This window comes from Artemia franciscana, chromosome 5 (assembly GCF_032884065.1).
Source record: "Artemia franciscana chromosome 5, ASM3288406v1, whole genome shotgun sequence".
In the NCBI taxonomy this organism is placed as follows: Eukaryota; Metazoa; Arthropoda; class Branchiopoda; order Anostraca; family Artemiidae; genus Artemia; species Artemia franciscana.
The window spans coordinates 18847014-18865051 of record NC_088867.1 but is presented as its reverse complement, the minus strand read 5'-3'; the positions used below and the strand labels follow the sequence as shown (position 1 = coordinate 18865051).

The following is an 18038-nucleotide window of genomic DNA, read 5'->3' as shown; positions in this document are numbered from 1 at the left end:
CAGTTATGTTATTTATGTTGTTAAGTTTTTTTCTTGTTTTTTCTTTTTTTGTGTGTTTACTCCACAGTTTAATGTATTTTGTGGGTTATAAATAAATTATTATTATTATTATTAACAGCATCTCATTTTTAGAAGTCGATAAACAGAGCAAAAAGACTTATCTTTAAGTGAGAGCCGAGCCTCCCTATTGCATCCAAATGTATTCCAATCCAACCTGTGTAAAGTCGGCCTAAAAGACTTTCCTGCGTATCACTGAGCAGTGCACTTTCCCAAAGAGGGCCTACAATTTGCCAATTCCACAATAAATAATCCTCCAAAAAATTTCAGTCCCAATTTGCAAAACTTATTTCAGTAATTGCAAGTTACTTCGTAACAGCACATATATACAGCTCAGCTAGCTCAGATCATGAACAATGTAAAAAGATAATCCGGTTAGTTTATATGTTGTAACCTTGAAAACTAGTTCAGTATTCCAATTTTTAATAAATACAGTTAGTTCAATGAATGAACCTTTTTAGCTTGTAAAATGTTAGCTTTTAAAAAAAAAGCTATTTAAAAAAAGTGGATTTTTAGCCGAGAGCTTTTATTGTAAGTGTTTTATTGTTTATTATTTAATTTGCTGAAGACGGCCCTCAGAATTAAGGCCGAAATATTCAAATAGGTTTTGTTGGTTCACTGTCTTGGGAAAGAAGTCCTCATTATTCTCTCTTCTGTGGTTGTAACATAAAGAAATATCTTAAGAAAACGATTCTTAATCAGTAATAGGCAGAATAATTATAGTTAACACATTTTCAGGGGGAAAACCTTTATCTCCACCTCTTTCCTTGTTTTTCCAGTTTTTCTAAGAAATTCGTGAATTTCTTAGAACCTATATGTTTATAGAGTATATAACCCCACCCCCGTAATGTGCAAATATTCACCCAGAATTGCATTCTGAATCTCAATATAACATTTGTTTGCGTCACAAATGAACTTTACCCCCATATTATCCATATGGTGGATACCCGGGGAGCGGTAGCAAATCCAATATTATATAGGAGCTTGTTTTAAGTTGTAATGCTGCTTCTTAATTTTGTTAGAAAAAAATGATATTTAAAATTTAATTTTACTATTTGTCCTTATAAATTATCTTTTTTTCTATCTAAACATGATAAGAGCTTCCGTTTTAGACACTACTGTTTATTTGCTAAGGTATAAAGTTTAGTAAGTTTTATAAATTAAGAACTGAAAAGTATGCCCGAAGAAGGTGATTCCTTTAGTTCTGACTGAAATGCCGAAATATTTTTTTTAAATTTGTTATGCATAAATTTTCTTAGGGACTTTTTTTGCTGGTGTTTATACTTTATTTGAAAATTCGAAAAAGTATCGTTTACAATGTTTACTGTTTACAATGTAATTGTCTACAGTGTAGTTTGAAATTTGAAAAATTATTTTGATAAAAACAATAAAGTTCCTCCTAAATTTCAAGAAATACATATCCCACCGGCTACATTTTTGCTAATTCGCATTAATAAGGATTCATTTGAAAAATGTTGCTTTTGTAACCAAAAAGTCATATAAATGGCAAAAAATAAGTATCTTGTCATCACAAATTCTTATGATTGTTTTCGGCTTACTTCATACTAACCCCAAAAATGTGATCTCAATAAATTTTCAAGATTCTGAGGTTTCAAGTTTTATTCAAATTCAACTCGTAATTTCCTATATTTCTTATATACCTTCTTTTTTTGTACTTGCTACACTTGGCTAAAGTTTCAAGTACCAGTTGGCTACGTATATTGAATTCTGAAATGCTTTCAGTAAAGCGCTACGTGATCTGAAAGACAAAATCATACTATTCCTTAAGAAGAAACATTTAAGCTACATTTTGCCATTTAGCATAATTTTTTATGTTCCTTCGAATGGTCTTCATGGGGACCCTTTGTTGCTTAACAACAAAAATTCAGTTTTATCCTAATCAACACGTTAGCACTTTTCCTGAGAGCGACTTTTAACAAAATTAAATAAAAAACAAGTTTTTTTAAACGGAAAGTAAGGAGCGACATTAAAACTTAAAACTTATTAAAACTTAAAACCTATTAAAATTTAACGTCCCTCCCATGGGGACTGTGGGGGAGTAAGTCGTCCCCAAAGACATAGTTATAGGGTTTTTAGACTACTCTGAATAAAATGGCTATCTCAGAATTTTGATCCATTGACTTTGGGAAAATAATTAGCGTGGGAGGGGGCCAAGGTGCCCTCCAATTTTTTTGGTCACTTAAAAAGGGCACTAGAACTTTTCATTTTCGTGAGAATGAGCTCTTTTGCAACATTCTAGGACCACTTGGTCGATACGATTACCCCTGGGAAAAAAAAACAAAAAAACAAACAAACAAATAAACACGCATCCGTGATCTGCCTTCTGGCAAAAAAAAACAAAATTCCACATTTTTGTAGATAGGAGCTTGAAATCTCTACAATAGGGTTCTCTGATACGCTGAATCTGATAGCGTGATTTTTTTAAGATTATATGACTTTAAGGGGGTGTTTCCCCCTATTTTCTAAAATAAGGCAAATTTTCTCAGGCTCGTAACTTTTGAAGGGTAAGACTAAACTTGATGAAACTTACATATCTAACATTGGCATTAAAAAGCGATTCTTTTGATGTAGCTATTGGTATCAAAATTCCATTTTTTAGAGTTTTGGTTACTATTGAGCCGGGTCGCTCCTTACTACAGCTTGTTACCACGAACTATTTGACTGGTCAAAGTTTGCAACTTATGGCCCCTCCCACGGGGACTGTGGGGAGTAAGTCGTCCCCAAAGACATAGTTATAAGATTTTTCGACTACGCTGAATAAAATGGCTATCTCAGAATTTTGATTTGGTGACTTTGGGAAAATAATTGGCGTGGGAGGGGCCTAGGTACCCTCCAATTTTTTTGGTCACTTAAAAAGGGCACTTTCCTTTAGAATGAGTCCTCTCGTTAGATTCTAGGACCACTGGGTTGACACGACCACCCCTGTGAAAAAAAAAAAAAACAAATAAACACGCATCCGTGATCTGCCTTCTTGCAAAAAATGCAAAATTCTACAGTTTTGTAGATAGGAGCTTGAAACTTCTACAATAGGGTTCTCTAATACGCTGAATCTGATGGTGTGATTTTCGTTAAGATTCTATGACTTTAGGGGTTGTTTCTCCCTATTTTCTAAAATAAAGCAAATTTTCTCAGGCTCGTAACTTTTGATGGGTAAGAATAAACATGATTAAACCTACATATTTAAATTCAGCATTAAAATGCAATTATTTTTAGGTAGCTATTGATATCAAAATTCTATTTTTTAGAGTTTCGGTTACTATTGAGCCGGGTCGCTCCTTGCTACAGTTCGTTACCACGAACTGTTTGATTCGGCCTGACTGTATATACCGATATTTTTATTTAAATTTATTGGTTTTAAATTTTATCGTTGTTTCTTAGCGTTGAAGGCGCGTTGTTTCATTCAGTGAAATATAGGCGTCATTTTAGTTTGTCTTTTCATTATACTGGCCGTAGTCCCATTTGTTTCCTTCATCTTGATGTTTTTCTCCCTCTACAGATATTTGGAAATACAACGAATTATACCGTTTATTAAACCTAGTTTTCTAGATATATCCTACGTTGTTGGCGAAGCAATAATTAGCGTTCTTTAAATATTAAACATCGCTCGTAAATTCCGTAAAAAAATACAAGGTTCTTTAATTACTTTTTACTCTCTTTTTTAATATGCACCAATAAACTTCACAAAAAGACCTTAATTTGACTTGGTCGATCAAACCAAAGAAGTCATTATGATCTTGCTAAGGGAATAAAACAAATTTCTACTTCTGACATTCCTTAAATATTTGCATAATGTCTGTCCATCTTTGTCATGTAGATAAAGAGTCTGAGAGTATGCCTTTATCTCTATCTTTAAGGATTTGCACATCAGGAATTTTTTTATATTCATAAGAATTAAAATGAATAAGTGATATTTTATTCAATTGGCATTTTCTTTTTCAAAGTGCATTTTTTTAGTTTTTCTGTAAGCTACTACGTGGGGGGGGGGAAGGGAGTGTACAAGTGGGAGTATAGTAAAATCTCGAGTTTCCTTCCGATCTATTAAGAATTTCGTTGAGATGGGCACCTGATTCACTGCTTATTATTAGTTGTGTAACCAACACGGGGAATTTTAAGATTCTGGATTGCTTACTATAAATACTGTTGTAGTGACACATTTTTTTTATAACCAAACATGAATTATACCCTAAATAATTACAGGATTTATGATTGTAAAATTGAATCTACTTTAACAAGTAAATAATTTAACTCTAGGAAATTCTCGCCTTCGTCGCACTAAGAGATGAACATCGGTCTGAACAATTAGTTCTTGACGTAAAGAAGTTACTACCGACTTATATGGTTCCGAAGGTAAGTGGCTCCTATTATTTCTTCCTTTGGTATTGCTTCTACCGGTATTACAGCTATTATTTAATCTCTAGTAAATTTCATAGACTAAAAATATTTTTCAAAGGACAATACTAAGTTTGTTATGGTTAAACGCTTGTCTGACTTATTTTTATATAGGTCTTCTTTCTTGAGGAAAAATAATCTGGTTAATTAACCTAACTATTCAATAGTGTCACTGAGAGAGCAGAGACATATTTCAAACTTGTGTTCAACAAATTTATTTTCCAAAGAAATTTTCAAATTCCTGGAACTGGGTTTCCAGACACCTATCTGAGTTACTAAGCTTTCTTCTCATAACCGAGAATTTCTTTTTTAGTAATTCATATTAAAGCGTACTCCTCTTCAATGGTGTCAATTAGGAAGTGGGTTTCATCCTTCCCCCACAATATGTTTTTTTCCACTCCCCACCATCACCCTATGTTTTGAAAGAAACACCTTTTCTTAGTATTTTCTTGGAAAAATGTCTTTTTTTGGTATTTTCATTGAGAAATCTAAAAAGACAACTCCTCCCTTTAGATTTGAAAAGTACGCTTTTGCCTCCTCCTACATTACCGTGAATTGTAAAATAACCGTTGGAGCTTGGCGGCCTTCACTCTTCTAAAATAGAAGCTTTAGAAGTAGAACTTCACAATTCTTGGTAGTCTTTAATCTTCTAAACTGTTTAGTATGACATTATTTGTTGCTTACAAATGAGGAGGGCTGCAATAAGGTCTTCTGAAATAAGATAGAAAATTGTTACTTACTGCCATTTCTCGAACTTACTAGGTGAACTGCTATTTTACCAAATGCCATGTGCCAAATCCTTAAACACAATCGAAAGACCGAGAAAATTGAAACGAAATAAACTTTGAGTTGAAGAATATTTTTGACTTACAATACACTTCCTGTGTATATATAACATTTCAAGTTTATATTGCTGTATTAATGGTAAAAAAAAAAAAAATCAGCAACCAATTGCTTTGAGTCACATTAAGTAATGATGATTCCAGTTTCCTAAAAGTTAATGTTTTTGGATCCCGGCGTACTTTTTCAACCTTTGTAGTTAGGTTTCTCTTTCATGGAAAAGGCTTTTCAAAGATAGCTTTTTTGTGGGGATGGGGGATGCTCTTGAATTTGTAAAATATTATACATTGATCTTGCACAGGAACTTCATAAATGTCACAGAAACTATCAAGTAATTATTGGTTATCTGCTTTTTTAAACTAAAATATGTAATATCTAAAAAAAAAAAAGTTCTGATCAATTTCAGTTTATCAAGCCTCGGTATTTTCAGTTCGAGAAATGGCATATTCACAAAACTGTCGACCCGACCGAACCAGGTGGGTTAAAAACCGAAATCTGGTAACTTTACAGACGTCACAGATTGATGAAGCAGAGCAATGATCCAACCTGTTTTATACGACTCGAAATCACTTTTTTGACAGAAATGTGTCTTAATTTTGAATAACTAACTTATTGACACGCCTAGATAATGAATTGATGCTAGGTATAACGACTTCTGAAATACTTTTATATCTTAATTTTACATGCCCGTGTGAATAACCAAGTATTTGGACTTAAGATCCAATGTTTTTTTGTTTTTTTTACTGAGTTGTCATTTTCGCGTTATATTTCAGTCCAAATCGATATTTCAGTGAAACTACAGTTGAATTGGTAAAACTAGAGGGACCTGCGATTTTACATAAACTGGGTGCAGGGGAAGGATAAATAATTTTCTAATCCACGGGTCCTTCATTGCGTTGACAAGTTTCAGCTGGGATGGAAAAAAAAACAGGTTCTTTTTAATTACTGCGAAACTAAATTTCTTCAAACCAAAACAAAACAGATAAGGAGACTAAAAATAAATGAAGAAACTAAATAAGGGGGCTAATGTCCCTTTTCTAATGCAGAAAGAGAGTCGATAAGCTCGGAAGCCGTCGTTTAGCCCCTCTAACCGGAAAATACCCCCATGGAAAACAGCCCCCGAAAAATGCTCATTACTTTCATAATCGCAGCTTTGACAAGAAATACTACCAAGAATCATAAGGGAGTAAATATCAGTTTTACATTTTTGGTGTTTTTTTTTCAATTATTTTTATCCCCCTAACTCTAAAAAAGACATCAAACAAGTTCTGGTTACGGTCCTTGGGGTTATACACCAATTTCTGCCTCCACCCTCCACTCTGCTCTCTTTTAGGACTAATTCTGTATTTATCTGAAAGCTCAATGAGAGCTGGGATATTTTGGCATTAAAATGCACTCTTTCAGGAATCTCCCTCCCTCCCTTACTACAAAACAATCAGACAGCCCCACAGTAGAAGTTTAATCGCCTTTTTAAGGTTACGTGATTTGTCCATTGCTTTTAGATAGTATTTGCTATTGGGAAACATTCAGATATTTTTTTGCAGCAGAATTTTCTGCAGGGGGAGGGGGAAATGTCTAGAAGAATTTTCAGTGGGGAGAAAGTATTGGAAAGAATTTGCTTTCAACAGGGATAAAATTTTTCTGGGAAGGTTTTGCCGATGAAAAATATGGGTAATCTCCACAAGGGTGCTGCAAGGGGATACCTCTCTTCCGGTTGCACAAATATGTTTCTAGCGTTTATTTTAATCCATAATGTAATTGAAGTGATTTGCTTAATAATGCAGTGACCTATTTTTAAGGAAGGGGCTGTAGATATTCGTGTAGGGAGATGATAAGATACCAAAAGGAGTAGGTTTCAATGGCCTACTTCTAAGCCTCACAGAGCCTTAAGACGTTTAAATTTGAAAAAAACAAGTTTTTTGAACTGAAAGTAAGGAGCACCATTAAAACTTAATATAAACAGAAATTGTTACGTACAGGAGGCGGTTGCGCCCTCCTCGACGCATGTCTCTTTACACTGAAGTTTTTTAGTTCTTTTAAAAAAAACTTCTTATTGTTCTAATTAAACTAGCCTTGTGTTTCAGGAGCAGTTCTTAAAGAATTGGGAACGATATTTAAAATTTAACATAAAATCAAGGTGTCGGGGAGGGGCAAACCCCTGATGTACGTAACAACGTACGTAATAATTTCTGTTCAATTTTGTTCAAGTTTTAATGTTGCTGTTTACTTTCAGTTGAAATAACTTAATTTATCCCCGTAGAGAATCCTCCAAATGAAAATTCGCCCCCCCCTAACTGAAAAATATATGCGTAATTCCCAATAATAAATATTATACTAAACAATTGACACATTTTATAGCTTAAAGACCTTTCCCTTGGAACTGTGGGGGCATGTTATCTCCGAAGACATAGTTGTTCTGCTTTTCAAATATGCTGAGCAAAATGGCTATCTCAAAATTTTGATCGGACGAATTTAAAAAAGGGGGCGTGGGAGGAGGCGTAGTTACCCTCTAATCTTTATGGTCATTTATAATGGGCACTATAATTTTTAATTTCCCTTTGAACAAGCCCTCTCCTAATAGTCTAGGACCACTTGGTCGATACGATCCCCTCTAGAAAAAAATAAACATGCATCCGTTATCTTTCTTCTTTCAAAAAAGCAAAATGTCACACATCTATAGATGTGAGGTGAAACTTCTACATCAGGGTTCTCAGACATACTTAATCTGGTGAGATTTTCAATTTTTGTCTTTAAGAGGGTCTTTGTCCCATTTTTCTACAATCAAAACTTTTCTCAGGGTAGCTTTTGGGTAACCTGGGTTTTTGCCAAGATTTTTTTCCCTCTGAAAATTACCCCAGATAATCTCCGCCTCCAAATTCCCCGCGAAAAGTGTCCGTATGTTTCCCAATAATAGATACTATCTTTAAGCAATGGACAAAGTACTATACTTAAAAAAAACTTGAACTTATGCAAAGGGGCTCTCTGATTGTCTTATAGTTAGGGAGGGAGGAAAATACTTCAAAGATTGTATTTTAATGCCAAAACATCCCAGCTCTTTTTGAGTCATCAAATAAATACAGGATTAGTTCTAAAGGAGAGACGAGGGGCTAGTGGAGGTAGAAACTGATGTATAATCCTCGAGGCCGTAACCGAGACTTTTAATGGGGGGGAGTACAACAAACTTTAAAAAACACATCAAACGTTGAATTGATCTTTAATCCCTCTTCATTCATGGGAATATTTCTGGTCTACACTGTTATTGTGAAACTAACATTAACATTAAATGAATAGAAATTATTCCGTATAGGAGGGGCACTGTCCCTTCCAAATCCCCACCTCCACGTCATTTGTCGACAAAACTTCGGATGTGTTCATTACGTCAGAAAATGAGAGTTCTAGTTCTGTTTCAGAATTCGAAAGTGATTGGAGACCATCCAGCCACGAGGAGTATTTTCTGAAGAATCCTTAATGGGGAGTGTATTTTACACAGGGGTATTTTCTATGGGAGAGAGGTATTTTCTGGGGGGGTATTTCTCAGGGGTTTTATTTTCCGTAGGAGTATTTCTCGGGAGCGGGTATTTTCCGCGGAGGGTAATTTCTGGGGGGCTGAGGAAATTCGCCCACTCTTGAGCTATGCTTCTTTTGCTAAGCCTTTCATCACCACAGGTTGAGCCTAGGGAGAGGAAACATGAAATTAGATGATATAGAACTCATTTATTAAGAAAGAAGGATAGAGTATATGAGCGGGGAGTAGGAATCACGATGAATAAGGAAGTTGCTAAGTCTTTCCTAGCACATTGAGTCAGACCCACAAAGACACAGGCCAGTAAGAGAGAGACAAAGATACAAACGCAAACACATATAGCCGGACATTCAAACACACAAAGAAAGACACGGAGACAGAGAAACAAACACTCATATACATAGACACCGAGACAGAGAAAAAAAAATACAATCTCAACGATTCAGACACGGAGATAGGCAAACAGATGCTCAGACACACGCGCGCGGTAGGAGAGGGAAAAAACACGCGCACTACTACTACTACTAATAACTCACTGCAGCACAAAGCCACCTTAGGCCAGCATAGATTCGCACGCTCCTCCTTTAATCTAATCTATTCAAGGCCTCCCTCTTTATACCCTCCCAGGAAGTCCCATTTCCTTTAAATCTTTATTTATAACATCCTCCCAACTCAGACGAGGAGAACCTGCTTTCCGTGTAGCCCCAGACGGTTGGAAAAAAAGGACAATCTTCGGCAATCTGTCATACTTCATCCGCAGAACGTGGCCTAGCCATCTCAACCTTTCTTTTTTCGTGGCCTTAGAAAGCGGGATTGAACCACATTTTTCGTACAACCTACTGTTAGAAATATGGTCAGTCAGCCGGGTACCCAGAACAACCCGTAGACGATTTCTCTGGAAAACATCTAGTAAATTTTCGTCCACTTGTCGGAGCGCCCATGCTACAGAGTCATATTTGATCACTATTATCACAGCAGTTTCCAATATTCTAAGCTTGATTTGCAGACCTATCTTCCTATTCTTAAAAACTTTTTTTTAGCTGTGAAAAAAACAACCTGAGCCTTAGCTATTCCACTTTTAACATCTTAACTGCTCCCATCGTCTTTACTAATAATACTATCAAGATAAGTGAAGTTGCCCACCTGATCAATCTTTTCGTTACCCAACGTAACCTTTTCATCTTCTCTTATTCCTAGCCTTAGTGACTTAGTCTTCTTCACATAAATTTTCAAGCATATTCTAGCACCCTGAACTCGCAAAACCTCTAAAAAATTCGTTCATTTTGCTCACACTTTCATCTAATATGCTTAAATCATCAGCAAAATCTAAGTCCAGGAGCGTTTTTCCTCCCCATTTGATTCCGTGGTCTCCAATTGCCTTTCTTGTGCTCGTTAACACAAAGTCCATCAAAATGATCCATATAAAGGGGGATAGAACGCAATCCTGCTTAACTACTGATTTAATACAAAACCAGTTGCTAACCTCATTTCCTACCTTAACCACAGCAGTACTATTCTCGTATATAGCATAAATCACTTTAATATATTTGTGTGGTATACCATACAAGGACAAGACCTTTGCTTAAGCTCTGTTATCAACAGAATCGAAGGCTTGCTTATAGTCTATAAAGCTGAGGACCAAAGGTGTTTGACAGCTAAGGTATTTTTCAATTATTAACCTAAGAGTGAAAATTCGGTTGACACATCCTCTACCTTTTCTAAAACCGCACTGTTCTCCCCTTGAAACTTTGTCTACAGCATCTCTCAGTCTAAAAAGTATCATATTTCTAAGTAATTTGCTACTTAAAGAGACCAGACTAATGCCTCGATAATTGCGACACTCACTGTTATCACCTTTCTCATACAATGGTTTAATTAAGATTTTCCTAAAATCATTAGGTACTTCCCCTTTTTCAAGAATCATATTCATAATCTTCAATAGCTTATTTCTAACCTCAGAGCCACCATTTTTAAAAACTCATTTATCACACTATCATTTATCGCACCTGGAGCTTTATTATTTTTTAATTCTTTTAGCTCTGTCGCTAATTCTTCCTCATAATACAAATCTTCCTTCACATCTAAGATATCACAAACTCTTTCATTTTCATGCATATCTTTTCCTGCAACTCTATCTTGGTTTAGTACATTCTCAAAATGTTCACCCCATCTCTCTTTAACTCTTTCTTTATCACTAATTGTGGCCCCATTCCTATCTTAAACTGGGATTAATCCGGATTGACTACTCCCTCTCAATTTATTAACATGCCAATATAATATTTTACTATCACGCCGTCTAGCTGCATCTTTCAGATCCTCAGCAATCTTATCCATGGCCTCCACTTCACATATCATTAGTTCAATATTTTAATGCTTTCACCACTTTCTTTATACTCTTTACTTTTCTTTACTTTTCTTCACTTTACATCTTCTTCTTAATTTTTTTTTTAATTTCTTAAAATTTCTTCTTAATTCTTGTACAAACCCCTTCTACTTTCTATCAAACATAAAGCTTTTTTACTAATATTCCTAGTTGCAGTCTTAACACTCTTCCTTAACACACCATCAACAACTTCACAAATTTTTTTCTAAAATTATTTCGTCCATCTTCCACATTGTTAAATTCTAAACTCTCCAGTTTAGTATTCAGCTGTTCCTGGAAGATTTCTCTCAAATTGTCATCCTGAAGTCTACCAGCATCATAAATTTCCGGAAGGTATTTACCAATCCGAAATACCAGCTTTAAATTAAGCTTAGACACTACTAGATGGTGATCTTTACTTTTAACACCAATATCAGTACTCCTGTACACCCTAGTATCTTGTATTGATCCTGCTAGTCTTCGGTTTACAATAACATAATCAATAAGGTTTTCTGTTTTATCATCACGTGAATACCATGTCAACTTATGGACCATTTTATGACCAAACACCATATTGGTTATAACTAGGTTGTTATACTTACAAAAATTGCAAAAGTCTGTAGCCATTGCTGTTTTCTTTTCCTATACCAATTTACCCAAAGACAAAGAATCAGACGCTCAGGTACGGTAAGAAAACGACGAAAAATCACAGAGTCAGGCCCAGAAACACACACAGACATAGAGAGAGACAAACAGACGCTCAAACACACAGGTACGGTGAGAAAAGAGGCAAAAACCTATATAAATACACAAAGTCGAATAAAAAAAACGGAAAGACAGACAGAGAAAGATAGAGGAGAGAGAGAGAGAGAGAGAGAGAGAGAGAGAGAGAGAGAGAGAGAGAGAGAGAGAGAGAGAGAGAGAGAGAGAGAGAGAGAGAGACCGAAAGACAGACAGAGAGAGAGAGAGAGAGAGAGACCGAAAGACAGACAGAGAGAGAGAGAGAGAGAGAAATAGAGAGAGACAAACAGACCATCAGACACAGAGACATGGTGAAAGAAAGACAAATACACATAAAAACACACGGAGTCAAACGCAAAATCCCACAATGACAGACACAGCGACAGACAAACAGAAGCTCAGACACACAGGTATGGTGAGAGAGTGACAAAGAAATCCACAAAAAAACGCTGAGTCAGACACAGAAACGCCACAAGACGGACGCAGAGACTGGCAAACATACACTCACACAGGCAAAGAGAAAAAAAAGAGAGCTAGAGAGAGAGAGTGAGAGGGAGAGAGAGAGAGAGAAAAACAGAGAGAGAGACAGAGAGAGAGAGAGAGAGAGAGAGAGAGAGAGAGAGAGAGAGAGAGAGGAGAGAGAGGTAGAGAGAGAGAGAGAGAGAGAGAGAGAGAGAGAGAGAGAGAGAGAGAGAGAGGAGAGAGAGAGACAGAGAGAGAGAGAGAGAGAGAGACAGAGAGAGAGAGAAACAGAGGAAGAGAAAGAGAGAGAGAGAGGTCAATATCGATCAATAGAATCAGGAAAGTGAAATGCCCCCATTGACGAGGATAAAATAACAACTTCAAATAGTCTAACTTTTTACTTGCAGAAAAAACTGAAGGGACACATTCTTCCTGAAATTTTCTATACCTTTGTGCATGATCGCTTCACCACAAGAAAAAAAACAAAACAATTTTACCGCAGATATTGGTACAAACATTTTACAGAAAGCGTAGGAGGGCTTTTATAAAATGGATAAAGTGTTGTTTTATCTATATTTTGAAAATCTGGCATATAACCACTGAACTTAATTTTTCAGGTCATTCAAGTCGCAAGCTTACCACTCTTAGTAAATGGCAAAGTTGACAGACAGACATTATTAAAGGAGTATGAAAATTCGTTAAAATGTAAGTCTAACAGTCTTAATTTTGCTTTTGAACTTAGTTATTTGGTTCTGAAAAAGTATCAATTTGACAGGATCAGAGGTGCAGATCTTTTATATTAGGAGAAAAATAAGTTTTGACCGGGAAAAAATGGATACAGAAATGATTTCCTTACCCTTCTAACAAGAAATAAGATGCTTAACAACAAAATCTAAACCGCTAGCTCGATGCGGATTTTTTTATGTTTTTTATTTATTTGATAACAACCAGAGAAAAAAAATGTAAACTAAGCGTTTCAAAAATTCTCTCTGTCTCAGTGAATGGCGTCAAATGCGTCTAGGTCCGACACTGTACATATTCGGAGAAAAACTTAATTTACCCAGGCATATCCTCGGCTTTTGCACACTGCCTTTATACTCTCTTCCAAGTCTTTGGTCCAAACCTTGTACCACTCATGACCTTTCCTGTGGCTAGTCTTGACATTTTTTCTGGTACCGCAGAAAAAGCAGCACTTTGGAAATTGGACATTATAGTCCTTGATCGCAGTACCACCTTTTCTTTGTCCGTGTCTTCTGACAAGGCTCGTCTTCTATCATTCTCAATTTTTGACCGGTATATTTTTTTTGTGAAAGTCTTCCTGCAAGCAACATGAACTTGGTTCCCTGCCTGGACAGAGATACTAGTACCTCGTGGTTTGCTAGCTTCATTAATCGCTCTACCTCCTTTCTCTGCCAGTATCGACAATTCTCAGGTTTCTATCAGTCGCTCACGTAAGGGACTTGAAGCGTCGGTAGGGTCTGTTATCTAAAACAGAGAACTGGGAATTAGTAGACTGCCAGTGAATACGTCATAACAAAAATCATGGTCTGGATCAGAGAATCTGCAGCCAAGTCCCAATAAACTCGAACACAAAACCCCCGCAGACTGACCTCTTTCACTCCCTTCGGCAAAAATCAAACGTTACCAGCGATTTTTTTTTGCAGACGATATTACTCTCACTTCCACTAAGTAGTAACAGGTTACGATCACTTCTGAAAAAGTGACGGGTGGCCTTTTTGCGAACGATAGTACTCTCACTTCCACCAAAAAATCTTCGTGCAGCGCAGCTGCATCTACCGTGCTGCATTCAACCAACATGTCGGCTCTGCTTATTCGTTAGGCAGATGACGCTGACAAAGCATGCGTCGAAAAAAGAGGTAGGAAGAGCTTAAAATGGTTTTCCTTTCCCCATTTCATTCTTTCAATTCGTAACTATTCCGTAGTAGTTACTTAACGAAAACAATGACAAGATTAAAAAAGAAAAATACGCACCTGTCTTTAAATATCTACTCAAACTCTAAAATATTTGTCAACTGCGCAGTTTTTTGTGGTTTGGTGGCTTTGCAAGGCTGAGCACAAAAACAACTTTGAAAACAGTGTATAATATCAATAAAGTGTTGTAGCAGACACTAAATTTCAAAAGGGGCTTTATAAAGGTCTTAAAAAAAGGAAACCATCAACAGGCTGCTTTTCTTTTCATGGCTCCTTATTCTCGGATTCTGGAAAAATACAAAAATAAAACAAAGAAAACTAGAAAAAGGTGATTTTGAAACACGATGGGATTTAGACTTTTCACATGTTCTAGAGCTCTCTTTTCCTAACAAAGTGGGGCAAAAATAATTTCATTATCAATTTTTCCTGATACGACCATTTTTGTTTGCGGATCTCTCTCCGACTATTAGCAAGAAGTGAATATCAGATGAATGTCAAAATATACCATAATAACTATAAGACTGAGTACTGTCAAAATAGTCTAGTTGGCTTCTTGTAGGTATCGATGAGAGGTTGAAAAAGCAGTCACTATCTCTTAATTACGCTTCTCTTCTTAATAAATAATGGCTATTATCACTGAATTATAGCCATAACAGTTCCTTTCTAGTTTGTGGTCCTGAGAACCTAAGTTTATATAACTTTGATATTTGGGTTCGACTGTCCTATTTTTTCTCTAGATTTATCGTCTAAAAATAAGAATAGAGGTATAAAACTATGTTTATCCAGACAAAAGCCCCACTGTCCAGATAGCTTTATGAAACGTTGCACACCCATCTGGAATTGTTACCTCTAAGTGGATGTGTTTGATCCCCTCTGTGATGGCTCCTTCAATGCTACATTTTCTGTACATTATGCCAGGGGGATATAGACGGTTCTTTTCGTCGCTACCACAGTGAAAATGGTTGAACAGCTTCCTTCTTCTCAAAATGTTTTAGACATTTCCGCCAGTTCTAAACCTGAGATAAAGTGAGACCACAGCTTTGCTATTTTTATGCATTTTGTATTTGCTTACACTGATACACTAGGGCACGATCTTTGGATTTATGATGATAGATTGCCAAAGATTGTCCCTTTTCGGCCAACCATCTATGGCTAAAATAGAAAGCAAGTCGTCCGTAGCTAGGGCTGGAGAATGTTGTAAAGAAAGATTTAAGGGAAATAGGAGCTTCCTGGGAGGGTGGAAAGAGGAAAACATTGAATAGATTGGGATGGAGAAGAGGCGGGCGTAGCTGAATTTGCCTCACGGGGCTTGGTTCTGCGCTAAATTGTTACCAGTAGTAGTAGTAGTTATACTGATATCCATATACTACATAAGGCATAGTTGCTGCCGGCATTTGTGCCTCTACAGGGGAAGGTTTTTTCGATAGAGTCGTTAGGCTAGAGGAACTTTCCCAGCTCATATTTTTTATATTTACTTTTTGTTCACTTTTTCAGTTAATTTCATTGAAATACACTGGTTTATTTGGAGTTGACAAAAGCCAGTGTCGTAATGCAAAGAAAGACTGGACCAAAAAAAAATCTAAGTTCTCTTATATTTATTACTGTATATGGGCCAGAGACTGTGTAAAGGCTTACAATATCGTAATAATACGATGTATTTCTGTCTAAAAGTAAAATATAATTAATCTAAAACTCCCAGAACAGTAGTATAGGTCTAACCTTGTAAAATGTGCCCATAGGGTGTGTTTTATTGGAGCTACTGACCCCTCAAGACGATAATGCTTGCACCTGGGTCTTACTCAATACTATTATGCAGGTGATTGTTATAGTACACCTGTTTTCTACGTAACGAGGAATTGCATGACACATATATCCCACCGTTCCACGATACGCATATGAAACGCACGTGGGGAGTTACGTAATCACTGCAAAAAAGTGATATGATATATAATACTTTGAGAGATTTTTTTCAAGATTTTTTTCTTTCAAGTTGTTTTTTCTTCAAGCCTTTTGTCCACTTTATGAATCGAATGTAAGACCAGATATTTCCACTCATCGGAATGGAGCACTAGAAAGCTGGACCAGCATACTTTTCATAATATTTTGATTTGGGAGACACTTTCTACGAAAGAATTTGCTGCATAGTTCCTGGAAGTATTAAATGGACCGTACGCTTCCCTCCTAATGCTATTAATTATTGATCTATGAAGTGCACCTGCTTGCCGCATTATATTAATGTTCTAACGTGATATAGACAGGTTAAGTTAGGTATTGAATCGATGAGACGTTACATAGCATTGGCCTTAGATATTTCATTGCGTTGTATTACTGATTATATTATTGATTGGTATTATTGATTTATTGTTGTATTATTTCAATTGCGTTGTATACAATGATTAAGTATTGAAGATTCGTCCTGGAACACGAAATCTAGGAGACACTGACTTTTTTGTACATACAAGGTTTATTAAGAGCATTATAAAATCATGACATAATAGAAAAAGCAGCTAAAACTCAACAAACAGAAAAACAACATGTGGAAAACCTTATAAAGGATAAAATATAAGCAAAAAAGCATGAAGCAAACAAATATTGGAACCATAGCAACCAGTTCCAGAGAGGATTGTTGTTATTAGAGATAAATTTAAGCTATATTAAGAGTTTTTTTTCTGAGAGGTTTGAATATGGCCGCTTTTTTAGTCAAATCTATGCATTCCAGATTGCTAGGCATCAGAAGTATTATAAAACATGAACTCGCAGAAAAAAGCAGTTAAAATTCAACAAATGGAAGAAAAAACGTGAAAAAGCCGATAAAGGATAAAATATAAACAAAAGGTGCGAATAGAAGATATGGGGGAATCCTACCATGCAAATACAGGGGGCAGGGGGAGGGTTTTAATTAGAGGTCGTATGTAAAAGCCAATCCCATGTAACATCTCACTGATTCAATGCCTAACTTGACATGTCTAGGTCACGTTAGAACATTAATAAACTGTAGCAAGCAGGTACACTTAGTGAATCCAAAGTCAATAGCATTGGGATGGAAACACGCGATCCATTTAATCCTTCTAGGGACTTTGAAGTGAATTCTCTCGATGGGGGATCAACTTGTCACACAGAAGGTATTTCCCGAATCAAAATATTATGAAAAGTTTGCTGGTCCAACTATCTAGCGCTCCGCTCTATTGAGGAAAAATCTCTGATGTTATAGTTGATTCCTAAGGTGGACACAAATTTTGAAGAAAAAACACCTCAAAAGAAAGAAATCTTGAAGAAAATGATATCTCGAAGAAAAAATCTCCTGGAGCATTATGTAACCTCCCATATGTGCACCGTTATTACGTAATATCCCACGTGTGCGCTCACTGTGTATACTCATGATAGCTTAACTATTACCTAACACCCCATGTGTGTGTCATCCTTAACACAGGTAACATTCCCTATTATAATACAACCAAAGGAATCTTGAAGAAAATTAATAACACCTGCTATCTGTCAAGGAATGGTGGGATATGTGTGTCGTGAAATAGTGGGATATCTGTGCCATGGATCGCTGGTATATGTGTATCGCGGATTTCCCTATTACGTAAAAAACAGGTGCACTATAACAATCACCTACAATAAGGAATTGCGTAAGACCCAGATGAGCGTAATATCATCTTGAAGGGTTAGTAGCTCCAATAGTACGCCCCTAATGGCACCTTTAAATAG

General features: G+C 36.2%; 1 protein-coding gene across 1 annotated transcript in view; it reads left to right on the top strand.

Annotated features, from left to right (window-relative positions):
* The window catches only part of LOC136027060 (beta-alanyl-bioamine nonribosomal peptide synthetase ebony-like), a gene marked incomplete in the record, with an annotated part of 131305 nt that overhangs the window by 82875 nt on the left and 30392 nt on the right, over positions 1-18038 (top strand). The window contains 2 exon segments of the mRNA XM_065703988.1: positions 4330-4425; positions 13013-13100. Coding sequence (XP_065560060.1) covers positions 4330-4425; positions 13013-13100 — 184 coding nt within the window.